The following is a 16,119-nucleotide window of genomic DNA, read 5'->3' as shown; positions in this document are numbered from 1 at the left end:
AATTTTCTGTAATGTTTCTTAGTACTTTTTCTTCTATAAAGTATTTTTGATAATCACAAAATAATTTAAAAAAATTATTAATGTAAAACAAACAAATATGATGAAAATTACTAAGTTACAGATAATGTTTGCCATCCCTTGGGCATTGTAACAATGTATTCATTGTATTTTAAACCTAGAGGTTTTACGTAAGATAATAGTTTCATAAATCATCAAGGAACTGTTAATAAATATTGTTTTAACTAAGTTGTCTCTGCATGACTGCCTGTCTGTTTCATATTAAGATTAAAAAATCTAAAATACACCTGAATTTTTAATTTTTTTTATTTTAGAACTCGATGAGTGAATCTCATAATGTAATTTTATATTTTTGTCTTGTTGTTTATATACTGCATAATTAATTTATTTCATTTTAGTGATTCTCTGTTTGTTATTATTTGTGTTACTATATTAAATTTATTTATTATTTATGTCTTGCGAAAACTAATTTTAGTAGCTTAATTATATTGTTTGTTTTTTTTTTTTGAGTTGCAGATGTTGTATATCATTTGTATATGCGACAGTTAACTATGTGCACAGGAGTGATATTGTGTTCATGGGCATTATCACTTTTAACATCTGGTTTAACTGCTATTTGTCTGTCAACATTGAATCGCTCAATGAGTTGGTATTCTAGACCAGCTTGGATATTTTTTCTATATGTAATACCTTCTATTCTAATTCCTCTTTTTGTTACACTCATGGCTGCTCGTAAACAAAGACTGGTAATATGATTTTACATATATATATATGTATATATTTAAAATATATAATTATTAAGATGTGTGTAACAGGTCTTACTGTATTACAATATTTTCTAAATGTAGTACACCTTGTAACTAGAAAACTACTACAATGTAGAAAGCTCATACTTTGTGTACTTATAAAAAATAACACATAACCATATTCACATAAAAAATAACAAGATAAATAAATATATTCTCTCTTCATATGCTAGCTGTTTGAAGATCTGAATGTTTGTTAAACCCTAACTGTCAACCTGATTCTCATATATTGTTAAGTAGAAATAAATTTGTAATAAAATAAATTTTTTTAATAAAAGTACTTTTGATAACTTATTTTTTGAATAATTGTGAATTTTAATATTCTTTCTAAAAAAAAAAAAAAAAAAAAAAAAAAAAACATTTTTAATTGTACAAAAATTTGTTTTTAAAGGTATATTTTAAAGACAGTAAGTTTTAAAGTGTAAGTTGCAGTTGATGCATGTTCATAACAATATTGTAAAAGGTAAATTAAATTAAATAGGTCTTAATAATATTGAATTTGAACCCTTTTTAGAATTTTAAAAGTATAATGTAAACCTGAAGAATCATTTTTAAAATAATTTTTTTGTAATTATACTAATTGATTATGTAAAAACAATTATTTTCTGAAAATTCCTTGATATACATTAAAAAACTAAATGAAATTTATATGAAAATCTACTGTTAAAAAAAATTCCTCTAAATAGTTATATATTTTTATCTCTGAAGAATTACAAAATTTATGTATATCATTTTTTTTTTTTAATAAACGATTCTAAGTTAAAAAAAAGTTAATAGTACATTATGTTTCAACATAGAGAATATTCTCATACTTGAAGTCTTCTTTGGATTGCAGATGCCTCTTATTTAAAAAATCTAATTTTATTAGACCATTTTTCACAAAATTAGTTTTTTAACACATGCATATTAATATTGTATACACAGATACATTTTTATTCTAGTTTAGGTACTGCAAGACTTGGCAAATTGTAATGAATAGATTAAATCTTACTTATAAAATATATCAATATCTGTTATTATAGTCCTTTCTTTCTTGGTGTCTCCCAGAATTAAAAATTGTTATTATAAAACTTTCTACATTTAAATCTTGACTACAGTAGTGCTAGCAGTGGCTATTTTTTAATTAAATAGTTTTGTAAGTAATGACAAAATCTAGAAGCTTGTGTCAATAGTGATTCTTTTATCATGAGCCAATCTCACTTTTGACTCTGAATTTAGTTGTGATATATTACGATAACGTGAGTTGTGTAAACTATCCAGACAACTTTTGTTATAATTGTGGTGAGTTTGCAATAATAATTAAAAAAAAACATCAAATACACATTAAATTTTTTTAAAATTTATCCTGCATATTTTGGAGTCCAGTTAGGAGATAAAGATAAATCATAGACTCCTCATAAAAATTATATTTTTGTTTGCATGGTGAGTCTGAAAAAATGTTAAAAAGGTTAAATGAAATCTTTTAAGATTTTGTGTTCCAGTGACTTGGAGGGAGCCAAAAAAGCACTTTACTATTGCTCATTATTTTTGCTTTAATGAGAAAGATTGTAATTCCAGAAATAAAAAAAGTTTTATATTCAACCTGTTCCTCACAGTTTGGAAGTTTACACTTTCTCTTCCTCTTGAAATATTAAAAGAACTTACTGCTTTAAGTTATAATGAACAAGGTAATGATCTGGAATTTCAATATAATGCATGTACTCAGTTGTTCAGTCAATTGAAATTGAATGTTCTTGTAAGAAATTTAAGATAATCCAAGAATTCTACTGAATTGTTCATTTCCAAATTAAAAGAAAAGAACTTTTTTGTAGCAGGAACATCAATTTATTTGTAAAGGACAGAACAATTTACTTCTCTTTTTGACAAGATTTGACGTGATTTGATATAACAATATAGCTAGTTGGATATACAAGTTTGGCGTTGAGTGCAAGAGAATGAATACTTTTTATGGACTCTTCTGAAAGAAGTCTAAAAACTGTTTTTCATAAATAATGAGAATAAGTATGACCCTGTATCTGTTGTCATGAAACTTATGTTACTTTGAAACTGGAATTCACTACTATAATAAAATATAAAAAACATGACTGGATGATTTATGGACACCGTAAAATACTATGTATGCTTCTAGACCAGTAGGTTTGATTCACTAAGTACCATGCTTCTTATGTAAATGAAACGCTGAGCAACTTTTCAACACTGGCTACAAAAATACTGTCCTGCAAGAAAATCTCTTGAGGTAGAAAAATATTTTGAATGAAAGTCTTGTTGATTCAGAAAAGAAAATTATAGCCACTGTATAAAACTGGATCCCATGAAGCAGTTTGTTAAAGACTTACAAAAGAAGGAAACTACTTTTAAGTATGTCTGTATGAAGTTCCCTCATCTTTCAGGTTTTAAACTGAAGGAAGGCTTATTTGTTGGGCCAGATATAAGAAAGCTTATGAGAGATGAAAAACTTCCTCCCTAGAATGAACATTGTTGAAAAAGATGCTTGGATAGCTTTTAGAAATGTTTTTACCAAATTATTAGTGTACCTATGCTAAAAAATATTGTTGAAATGTTGTTGGAAAAATTCAAAATATTGGGATATTCTATGAGCATAAAAATTCACTTTTACATAAAAATCATTTAGCAAGATATTAAACAGATAAAAAAGGGTTTCTGGCTGGGATGGTGTAGTGTAGATATGATGGGTGACTATTGTTGGATCATGACAATCAAAATTCATTGTACAAGAGGCAAATCTGCAAACAGAGCTTTACAAACAAACTAAAAAGGCATCATAAAGCTTCCAATAAAAGTAAAATTATTGTAAATAATAGTATTTACCAATAAGTTTTTTAAAAAAACTGCCTATAATGAAGCTTACATCTCCCTTGACTTTCTCTAATTTTCATCTTCTTAGTCAAAATGATTGGCATTTTGTGTAAAACTATAAAAAAATGTTGTAAAAAGTTGAGGTTATATTTGGATTCAACATAAAAAGTAGCAGTATAAATTATTAAAAAGTCTTTAAGAACTTTAATTTTGGAAATGTTTGTAATTAGTATAATGTTGTTCATTTCATTGCATCATTGCAACTGAAATGTGAAGTGAGGCGACATAGGTCATTGTTTCAGGTCATGTCATTTATAGGATTCATGCAGTTTCTTTCAAAACTGTTCAGGTTTTCTGTGCTATGAAAGATAGTTTCAAAAGTGCTTTAGTTGATAATATTCTAAGAGCTCAACATAGATGTAATAATGTATTGGAATATTAGAAACTATTAAACTAAAAAAAGGTCTGTGTTCTCAACATATTATACAATATACATTATATTTTTTCACGTTTTTTGCGATTTTCCATGATTTTCTTGTTAAGTGATTTATTGAAAATATTTTCATGAATAAATTTATTAAATGTTTCTTAAAAATTATTTATTTTACACAGGTTATAAAATCTCCATGGGTACTTTTTCGGCTGTATTATGATGCCAATCAGATTCTTTATACATTAATATTAGCAGGCTGTATTTTGTGTCGAATGAGATCAGGTTTTATACCTGCAATGTGGGTGCTTTTTACTGCTATTGGTAGTATTCTCCGTGAAAGAGTATTTCACAAATGCAAAGGTGTGTTTATTTCTAAGAGTCAATATTAAGTGTTTCTTACTTTTAAGCAGAATTCAACCTGATTTCATTTGTCTTGAATTGGATGTGTTTGTAAATTTTAAATTTATTTTAGATTAGATTTGATTTATAGAAAAGTTAAGAGAGCAGTTTTTATCTGCATCAGTCAATAATAATTTGGCTAATGTGTAACCTTTGGATGGTATGGAGTTTCCATATGGTAAGACTATTGTCATCTCACCAAATTCTACCCAGGAATAAGAGCTTCTCTCTAAGTTACCTGTTTTTCTAGCTCTGTGAGTGAAGTTTGGTTAACACTATAACCATCGTTCTCCCTCAGAAGAAGAATCACAGATAAGGAAAATGAGAAGGTTGAGTAAATAATGGCATAAAAACCAACTACCTCCAAAAATACATTAAACGGTATTGCTTATATCAGTAAATTTTGTTAGAATTGCTGTATTTTACATGAATTGTGTAAGGGATCTTTTTTTTTGTTACCTTAGACTGAAGAGACAGTTCAAATGAATTAGCATCAAGTTTTATACAGGTTATATTAATGGAAAGTAATGTACATAGACAGTATTCTCCCTTACAGTGTTCCTCTCCGGATAATACCCAGTAGTTCATCCTAAGGGATAGTTTAATAATCTATTCCCAAACAATTTGCATAGGAGTTTCAGTGTTGGTAATGCATTAACCAGTGTATTGTGTTTTCAGAAGCTTATTATTTCTTAGAGAATGAATCAACTTAATTTGTTTGGAATTACTTTTTTCAGAGAGAGATTAATCAAAAGATCACTGTTTACGTTGGGAATTTCACTGAAGGATCACATAATCAAAATTACATATGCATCTAACAACTTCCTTCCCAAACTCTTTTTTCTCATCTAAAAAAATGACCCTAATAGAAATATTGAAAAATGAAGTAAAGAACTAAAAACATAGCAGAATAAAATAATTAAAACATTAGAATATGTAAAATAAATAAAATTTTTAACAAAACATATTTTGTTATTAAATTGACTTAACATAAAGTGTTAAAGAAATAAACTGTATGATTATTATCTTAGCTCAGTCAAGTGTACAGCCTAGGTATACTTTTTATGCTATCCCTAATTATTTTGTTTTTGCATGACCATGCATGGCCACACATGACAGATCAAAGAGTGAGACTATTGGAAAATCTTCAATCATCCACCGTATAGCCATGACTTAGTTCCCAGTGATTATTTTTTTTTTCTACAACTTATACAGTGGCTTGCATCACAAAGGTTTGACAGTGACAATGAATTAAAAAGTGGCATTACTGTGTGGTTTAAGTTGCTAGTGGCAGAATTTCTTGAAGAGGGAATGAAGAAGCTTGTGAAAGGCTGTGAAAAATGTGTTGGAAGTTGAAAGCAGCTATACAGCTGCCTACACAGGAAAGTAGTAAATACATGTCGTTTTTATGCCCAAGTAATAAAGAACATATTTTTCAGTTTTGTTTTTATTTCAAAACAGATTTACATTAAAAACAAGCCTTGTACACAAAAAATTCAGAATAGAAAAAAGTTTAAAACAAGCCAATTTTGCATTAATTACAACCTGATGGATTTATAATGTTTAGATAAGTAAGGGAGTAACATGAAAATTGGAAGCTGTGAAGTAAGGTAAAATGCCATTGGACAAAGCTACCAATAAACTACCAGTAAACTAATTTCTTTAGATTAAATTAAAGATACTGGGTGCAGTCCCCTGTATGCTGTTGACATTAAGTTTTTAGTGGCTGTGACCGTAGCTTAAATGTCACTTAAAAAAGAAGAAAACAAGCTAAGGATTAATTGGTTCTGTAGTCAGTCTCTATATTTTATTGTATGCATTGTTCTAATAATTTTTCCTATAAAGTACATCTGTGTTTGTGCAATTTTGGAAATATTTTTTTCTTTCATCATAAATACCTGTAAGATTTTTTTATGATGACTATATCATTATTACTATTGTATTAATCAGTAAAATTACTTAATAATACTAACATTAGTATATAACTGTTTATAATTTTTATACTTTGTAAAGCTGAATGATTCTATTCTACTGTCACAATTTGAAATCTAAGAATTAGCTTCTAAAAATTTATCTGAGTGAAATAGCTTTTATCCAAAATTTGTTTACATTTACTTTTCCCCTCCATCTCTGTTCTGCATAGTAGATTTTTTGTTGACAGCAGCAATCATTCACTTTCTTTCACCACTATTAACCAATGTTTCATAAAGCACATACAAATAGAATTAACTACATTCTATAAATCATTTGATTTTAAGCATCTTTGGTTGGTAAATTAACTTTTTAATTGCTTGGAATGTCTATATATTTAAGATTTAACAATAACTGACAATCAGCATATTACAATAACAATCATATTGGCATTGCTTAGTTTTTTCAACATGTACATATTTATGAAATCTTAGTTTTTTTTAAGGTTGTGCTTCAAATGCCTGTGTACAAAGGTACACTACAGTATTGAATCTCTATAAATATGTAATATGGCATAAAGCATATTAATAAATGCGTTAGTTTGGTAAGCCAATCTGAACATATAAGTTTTCTGACTGACTGAAGAGACAACCAATGAAACTAAATTTTTATATTGATTGGTTTTATATTGTATGATTTGTTGTGATAGTTTGATCATGCTTGATTTATTTTACAAAAAAGGATGAAATATACATTAATGGAATATGATTTTATGTATTTGACTACAGCCTGTCAATTCAAAGTAGGAAGTGAGCATAGAATAAATATGCAATGATAAAGAGATATCAAGATCAAGAGCCGAAAAAATTTGTCAAACTCTAACACTCATTTGAGCTTCATGATTAGCATGTATGACAAAATATTTTTTTCAATATATATCATAAGAGAATGTTTGTTTGTTGTGACTGACTGGAGTAGACAATATAAGTATGCTTCTGTTATTCATATCATGTCAAATTACTCGCTTAAAAAGGTTCATCTTTTTTCCTTTAAATGTATTATATATGTAATTATGTATGTATAACTAACATTTACTAAACATAAATAATATTTAAAAATATTTGTTACAGACTGGCATATTGTGGCTTTAAGTGTAATTTGTGTAATTTTTCCATATATTGAATGTGCATATGTAATTAATGGAGCTTTACAATTAATAGTTCCTATTATGGGACGAACTGGGTCAGGGAACCATTCTGAATTAGTTTTGGGTCTTATTTCATCCGCTATGTTCACGCTTTTTCTCAGTTTCTTGGTAAATATAATCTCTGTTACAAGGTTTTATCTTACATTTTCTCTCTTTTCAAATATGTTATCTTTTCTTTTATACATTTTTCTGTGTTATATTTAAGTTGATTTGATTATTTAACTGTTTTTGAAAAATATAATTTAATTAATTATTAAAATCATATGTTTATGTTTTAGAGACCTGAATGTAAAACAATATTGATTTATTCACATATGAAAATAATTGGTTGTAAAATATTTTTGAATTGTGTATTTTTGTAATGTCGTATCTGCAGATACTAAAGATGTGTACTTTAATATTGCAGTCAATAAATTTGTAAACTTGCAATGGCTGCTGCTGGTTTGCATTATCAGAGTATTCTTTTACTTCTTAAAGAGTTGTTTTTAATTGATTTTAGTGTTATTTTCTGACATTCCTAGCATTGTTACTCTAACATTTGCAATTGATGAATTTTGGGTACCTCCATTCTCAAAACTACTTTTAGCCTGAATGATTGATTTTAGCATGAACATGAAAATATTCAAGCTAAAATTAAAAAAAACAGGACATAATTAATGAACAAATAAACTTGAGTAATGTTTAAAATTTAAAAATCTAAAATTGTTTAAAAAAAATCACAAGGATTACTATCAACAAATCGTAGAACCATTAGAGCGAGAGGGTCAAAGCAGAAGAGGTCATGACAATTGATGGGGACTAGGAGGAGCGCTTAACATTGCTATTTACTTGATGATCCCAACTCAGGAAGACTCAGTGCTAAAAATAGTTTTGAGGTTCTCCAAAATACATCAACTACGAATGTTAAAGTGACAGTGCAAAGAAAGGCAGAACATAAACTCAAATCAATTATGAAAATTGTAGAGGAAATATAAAATATTATGGTAAGAAATTTGTTTTTAATGATTAATCATTAAAAATTTTAAAATCCTTTGGGTCTGCATAGTATGTGATTCCGCTCAGGTTTCTAAATTATTAGTGGATGGAACATAAATTGCTCAATTCTAAAATTAAGCATCCCTTATAATTAGAGAAATAGCTTATTTTTTTCAAAATTTTGTAAACATAACCCCCACTTTATATTAAGCTCAGTACATGTGTGCATCCACCTAATTTGTCCCTAAATTTCCCCTTCTCCAAAAATAAATAAAGCTATATTTTTATTTATTGCATTTTTTTTAACCAAACTTTTTTAATGTCTTCCTAGGCATAGTAGTAGTGCGGCCCAAACAAACATACTTTGGAGGTAGTATTGGGGGTGGGGAACTGATCAAAACTTTAAAATATCAATTTTATGAATTTTCCATAATTTTTTTGGATTTAATAGTATTAAAGGTTTAAATAATAAACTTTAAGTAATAATATTGTAATAAAATTTCGTCATAATTCACCTCCCACCTCCAAAAAAGAAATCTTAGGTAACTCTTTATTGGTTGTGTATTTTTTATTGAAATTTTTTTAGGTTCTTCCATATAACATAGTAAACTAGAAAAATAAAAATAAATTCTAGGAAGGTGATTTTAGTGTCGGGAAGCAAAAAAAAAAAAAAAAAAAATTTTTGAATTTTTAAAATATTTTTTGGTTTTTTTAAATGTATAATGATAATTTTACAATAAAACTTCAGCACAAATTACCCCCTACCCCAAAAAAGAAATCTTAGGTAACTTTTTTCATGTATAATTATTTTCCCACTATATAAGAATAAATAATCAATGCCAGGAAAGTATTACAACTTGTTGTCAGATTCTTTAAATGTTTATTAATAAATAGTAAGTAATATTTGATTTTAGTGTTGATTTATCATCCGACATTGTCATTCAATAAATAGTAAATGTGTTTTAAGTACTTTGATGTTACAAAAATTTTCTAAAAAAAGTCTGTTACTTTTGTAACAACTCTGTACCAATTAAATGACTAGTATTGCTGGAAGTTTAAGAATTGTATGCTATTGTGAAGAGAAAATTCTCACCCTTCCTTTCTATAAGCTAAACATGCTGGTTGCCATACTCATTACAGCAGTAGAATATTACTGTAATGACCAATGATTAGCAACAAACTGAAAATTTATGACAACATCTTTAGCTAATTACCTTCCACAATATAAAATTAGTTGTTAGATATTCCTACAGAATCACATGCCAGGCTCAGCACAAATCTCAGAGATGTTGTGAAAATGAAGTAGCTCTAATAAAACTTAGTTATGTTATTTATAAGTAGTTTTAGTTAGTTTCTAATTTGTGAAACAAACTGACATAATTTTTTATTCCTTAATAATTATAATTAGTTCAGTGAAAAATAAATGGTTTGAGGAAACATTTTTTCATAGTAGTAATAAGAATTAACCCACTCACTACATGGATACAACTGCTTCTTTTTGTGTTCTCAAATTGTTTATGTAAATAAAAAACTAATTTGTTAGTATTTTTTTAAGTATGCTGTCTTTTGTACTTCTGTGCTTTACATTATTAAAATATTCGTACTTTTAAAAATTTTTAAAAACTTTTTATAATTTTATTTATTCCATTTAGCTGTGAAGGAGGTTGTTTGTTGAATGAAGACAAAAGAATGTATTTTTCTCCTCTGACAAAGGTTGTTTAGTATACAGATTTATTTTTATTGTCATGCATTTCTATTTATTTATTAGAAATTTATACAGCTTTAAATAAATTTTCCTTACATTATTAATAATCTAATAAAAAAAGATCAGCATTAATTGATTTTATTTTGAAACTAATTTAGTAATCAGCTACATAAATTAATTAGAATTCTCTTTTATACATAAATGTGTAACTTCATATAATAATGATATACTGGGTGAGTAACTTAAAACCAAACCAAAGTTATTTGAGTTTCACCTTTAATGCTGCTACTACTGGCGCCATTATTGATTTTACATGTTATTATACTTTCATCTAACTTTTTTCATTTGTAATTATTCACTGCAGTGTAGTTTCATTCTTTACAGATTTTTTTTCTGCCTTATTTAATCAAGAAAAGGGTTCTTATAGTGGAAGCATATGTACATTTTGGATCCTTTTAAGAAACACATCAACTTTTTATAGAAAAATATACAAATTCCATTATACCAGCAAAGAATACCATTCACGATTTGGTTAAAAAATGGCCTACAATGGAGTTAGCTTGAAGCGGAAAACGAAATAGGCACCATTCTGTTTAGACTCCAGAGGTTGTAGTCAATATTCAAAGAAGAATATTTGTCGGTCTGAAAATATCTATTTATAAGTTATCACAACCAAGTGGTATAAAATACAACTGAAATACATACCATAGTGTCTTAATTATTGTGACTGGGTTCTCAAAAACATTGTTGATGGACAAATAGACCCAATGCTGTAGTTCACATCAGATGAGGCACAATTTCATTTATCTGACCGTATTAATAAGCACAGCATCAGATATCAAATGACTGAAAATTCTTATCAGATTTTTTAGTGCCTACACTTCTACAATGAAAAAATCAACATATGGTGTGCTGTTTCTGGTAATTGTATAGTGGGCTTAATATTTTTTGACCCTACTGTCATAAACCATTAGTCAGCCAGTATTGTGAATCACACAATTTTCAAAGAATTCAACACTTAGTTAACAGATCGTGAAAAATAGTATGGCTTCTTGCAACAAGATATGTACATATCAAATGATTTACTAGTATGTATTCATACAGCTTTTACATAAAAATGAACTGATGGCAAAGAGAATGTGGACAATTCCACATTCCTCAGATTTGTCTAGTCGCAATTTTTTCCTTCAGGGCTGTTTGAAGGATACAGTTTATGAAATGAATCTCACACTATCATTGAACTGAAGGCGATCATTCTACAAAAAATCTATGGCATTAACAATCTTTTATGTCAAGTAACTTCCATTATTATTACTCAAAGTGCATTTCTCCACAGAGTGCTCATTTCAGACATGTTTGTAAAAATATGTAATTATTTTCTAATGCAAGTAGAGAATTTAATCTATGTTTTTTATCATTCATAAAATATTACATGTTGTAATTGTATTTAGTCTGTTGTGGTTTGTTTTAAGTTGCTCACGCTGCACTATTAATATGTTATAATCTTAAATATATATGCCGTTTATTAATAAATATTCACCTATGTACTTTTTTAACAAATTCAGTGTCTTAATTAACATCAATCACCATTCTTTTCCCATTACACCAAATCATTCACTGAAATACTTTATTGAAGTTTAATATCTCTATATGAAAACATTAAAAAGTCCTAGAGGATTTTTTACAGTACAAAATTATATACCTCAAATTGTAATATTTGATTCTGTTTATCCTGAAGGATGGGCATAATATACAGTGAAAAAATAATTGTTTCTCTAATGTATGTATCATGTTTTATCCAATGTCAATTATTCAGTATAAATTTTGCACACGTCACCACTTTTAAAAATGCATTGTACATTTTTTTTTAATAAACGTTTTTTAAGAGATATGCAGTCAACCAAACTTATCTGAGCCTATTGAATCGGTTTCAAAAACTTAAAGTGTTATGAGTGGCATTCTCTTTTACTCAAGTTGGTATATTTTACTCACTGTGCAAATCCTGTTTATATGAATACCTTTGTCATTTGTGTGGTTACATTTATGTAGTTAATATGGCTAACTGCAAGATAATGTTGATTGTTTCAGATACCATGTATTTTGTTAATACATGATGCTAAGAGAGTATTAAGTCTTCTTAGTGCAATGTATTTAGGAGCTATACTTACACTTGTTTTGACACCATTAGGGTTTCCTTATTCTGGTGATCCTGCATCCCCAGCACCTCAAAGACATTTGGTTTTGGTCAGTGTTTGTTGAATATATTTATTACTGAATATATATATATATATATATGTTTTTATATTAGTTATATATTTTAATGGATTTTTTTTTAGATTATCATTTGTTTATTAACCTTTTATGGACTGCTGCTTGTGTTTGCTGCACTTACCAATGTTTCATTTAGTCTATTATGCTTACATGTTTTCAGATTTTGACACCAGGATACTGTTGTATTAGCATGACCAAAATAATTTTTTCATCATCATATGCTAAAATGTACTGGTTTTAAAGTAAACCTTTTTGCTGTGATAAATTTTAGCATAACAAATTATCATTAAGAAAGCCATGAAATCAATGTCTTTACCTTAACGGTAAAAAATATTACATCTAGACATTTATGGCGGGTCAGTTATAATCGTTTCCCAGCTTTGTTTTTAAGTTTTTTTACAAACATTAGGTCTAATAAAAATGACATTTTTTTAAATCGAAAATCGGTTTATGCATATGTAATTGATAACTAATTAGAACATGGTAATAAATTGGACATGAGTACTTGTTGAAGTATTCAACAAATGATGGGATTTCAAAAGAAGTTAAGTTAAATCTGGATTTCCATTCTGACTACCAAAAATGAGATTGATCATCCTTAGAAAATAAAAAAAAGTTGTTCATTTAACGAAAAGTAGTCTTGCACTTGTAAGTTAGTATATAAATGAATTTCATTTTATAAATTGTTAACACTATAAATGACAATTCATTTTTATTTTGAGATGTTTGTTTATAGTCAGTCTTCAAGAGTTGTGGATAATAGAATAATATATTCTGTTGTTGATCTTTATGTGTTATTCATTGTCGAAAGATGATAGTTTGTGTTGTATATGATTAGTTTCTCAAAAATTCTGAAAATTTTAACTTTAACTTTTCTTAAAACAAAATTATAAATTTTGTGACAAATTTACTTCTGAGAGGTGCAAAACTTTCTCTGTCTTAAAAGCTAAAGTACAGGGTGATTCAAAGAAACGGGAAATTTTGAAAGTTGTGTTGGTAGCCGTGGGCGATTGGTACCACTTGATAAGTGGCGCCAGCCTCTCTAACCTAACCTGCCATTTAGTTGTCATGTATCCTTGGAGTGGTGCCCAACGTGCATTTGCTATCAAAGCGTTTTACAAAAACAATGACAGTGTGGAGGGAGCGCGTAGAGAATTTAGCCGTCATTTTAATCTGGGACGGCATGACTGTGTTCCATCAGCACATGCAATTAAAACATGGATATCTAATTTTGAGAAAACTGGTTCAGCAATGAAAAAGAAACCTCCAGGCCATGAGCGAACCATCCGTACACCACAGAATGTTCAAGCTTTACAAGATGCTGTCACACGAAGTCCACATCGGTCAATCCGTTGTCTCTCAGCATCTTTACAATTGCATAGTTCAAGTGTTCGAAGAATGTTAGTGAAGGACTTGCAATACCATCCATACAAGTTGCAGATCGTCCAGGAACTGAAACTGAATGATGCAGTTATGCGAGCACAATTCTGTAATGTAATGCTTCAGAAGATAAATGATAACGAAGAGTTTGTTCACGAACTGTGGATGGCAGACGAAGCGCATTTCCACCTCAGTGGATTTGTTAACAAGCAAAATTTCAGATACTGGGCACAAGAAAATCCTACGAAGCTACACCAGAAAGTGACCGTGTGCTGTGCTATGTCATCTTACGGTGTTATAGGCCCCTATTTTTTTGAGGATGACAATGGTCTTGCGATTACAGTGACATCGGCTCGTTATGTAGCCATGCTTGAAACCTTTGTTGTGGAACAACAAAAGAGATTTCCACCAATTCTTAACACAGCCTGCTTTCAACAAGACGGAGCAACGTCACATACTGCACGAATATCGATGGCAGCTGTACGCCGATTGTTTGGACAACGTGTCATTTCACGAAGTGGTGACATTAGATGGCCTCCCAGATCACCAGATTGCGTGATCTCTCAGCTTGCAATTACTTTTTGTGGGGTCACCTTAAAAGCAAAGTGTTCCGCAGTAGACCTGCTACAACGGAAGAACTGAAGGCAAAGATCCGAGAAGCAATTGCGGAAATTCCAGTTGAGGTGTTACGTCAAACCATGAACAATTTAACGAAGAGACTTTGTGAGTGTTTACGTAGAAGAGGAAGTCACCTGGAAGATGTCATCTTTAAAAAATAAACTAAAATGTATGTATCCTAAAATGGCAACATTTGTACAATTACATGAAATAAAATTCATTTTCTAAAAAAAATTTTTCATTAATGTTATTTAATTTTTTAAATTTCCCTTTTCTTTGAATCACCTTGTACAAGTACTCACTTGCATAAAGTGTATTTAAAAAACAACAAAGCAATGATTTAGATTTACATTTACTTTTATTGGAGTTGAACTATTATTCAACACTATCCTGTCCAGGTGACTTCCTACAATATTTGTCTTCCAAGATGTTGCTCCTCTTCTCTGGCAGTACTGGAAATTTTTGCCTGAAATTGCCTTAAACTAATTTTTTTAACTTTGTGGTTGTTATCTAGTTTCTAGATAAACATTTTTGAGGTTGAATTTGAGCTTTGTTAAAATAAAGAACTTGTACAGATCAAATGAATATGAGCTAATGAGCATGAATCAAATGAGTATGAGTGTGAAAAACAACTTGACTGCTAATAAAACATTGTTCATTTGAGAAATTACTACTGATGTTACATTATTGTGATATATTTGAAGAACTTCTTTTTTGTGCAAAAAAATATCCAAGCATACATACTTAATTTATTATTTTCTGTTGTCTGTCCTTTTAAACATCTCTACATGATCTTATCCTGGTTATTTCGCCCTTTTTACCAAGGCTTTTTATACAAAATTTTTCATGATTCTGCATTTCTTGTGTGTCGCTTTTTTTTTGCCCTTTATGGCTGTCAAAAAAGTAATTATTCATTATTAGTGCTTTAATGTCATTTGTTTCTGTTATTGTTTGGTTAGTATTGATTGTTCAAACTTTAATTATTTAATTGTAATAAATAGTTTTTTGAGCCTTTTTTTGTTTTTGTTATTCAGCATGTAGATAGAACATTTCATGATGTAAATGGGAATATAATGGAGCAGAAAGCAGGATTTTGGGTTGTTGACCTTGATGTAAATAGTCCCCGATCTGTTGCTTCATTAATACCCGAAATGAGCCGTGCTGAATTAGTACAGGAGGACTGTAGAAAAAGATTATATTGTGGACTGCCTTACTTAATACCTGTGCTTACCCTTATTTGGTAAATATTATTTATGGTGGCATTTTTATTTATTTATTTATAAAAACTAATTTTTCCACTTACTGCTTTATTATTGATTTTCTTTTACTCTACATTCAGCACTTTTGATAAATGTGAAGTGTCATTATTTTGAAAATCAAGTCAACTTTGATTTTACTTTAATGCCAGTTTTTTTTTTTACCTAAGTGTTGGTAGCATCATGAAGTTGGAAGTGACCAGTTGGGACATGGACTTGTTAACTATGAGATTTTGGTATCATGAAACAAAATCAATAAAAAATAGTTCAACATAACTTTCTGTACCCAATGTTGATAAGAGACTTCCCAGTTAACTTTGCTA

The 16,119-nt window shown here is 28.9% G+C and overlaps 1 protein-coding gene across 1 annotated transcript in view; it reads left to right on the top strand.

The window, feature by feature from the left end:
• The window catches only part of LOC142321800 (endoplasmic reticulum metallopeptidase 1-like), a 75,433-nt gene that overhangs the window by 39,191 nt on the left and 20,123 nt on the right, over window positions 1-16,119 (top strand). Inside the window, exons 6-10 of the mRNA XM_075360199.1 lie at window positions 535-764; window positions 4,254-4,434; window positions 7,515-7,699; window positions 12,360-12,515; window positions 15,575-15,780. Coding sequence (XP_075216314.1) covers window positions 535-764; window positions 4,254-4,434; window positions 7,515-7,699; window positions 12,360-12,515; window positions 15,575-15,780 — 958 coding nt within the window. The remainder of the gene's footprint in view (window positions 1-534; window positions 765-4,253; window positions 4,435-7,514; window positions 7,700-12,359; window positions 12,516-15,574; window positions 15,781-16,119) is intronic.

Source organism: Lycorma delicatula, chromosome 3 (genome assembly GCF_047948215.1).
Source record: "Lycorma delicatula isolate Av1 chromosome 3, ASM4794821v1, whole genome shotgun sequence".
Taxonomy (NCBI): Eukaryota; Metazoa; Arthropoda; class Insecta; order Hemiptera; family Fulgoridae; genus Lycorma; species Lycorma delicatula.
The sequence above is the reverse complement of the archived record's forward strand: the minus strand, read 5'-3'. Positions and strand labels throughout refer to the sequence as shown.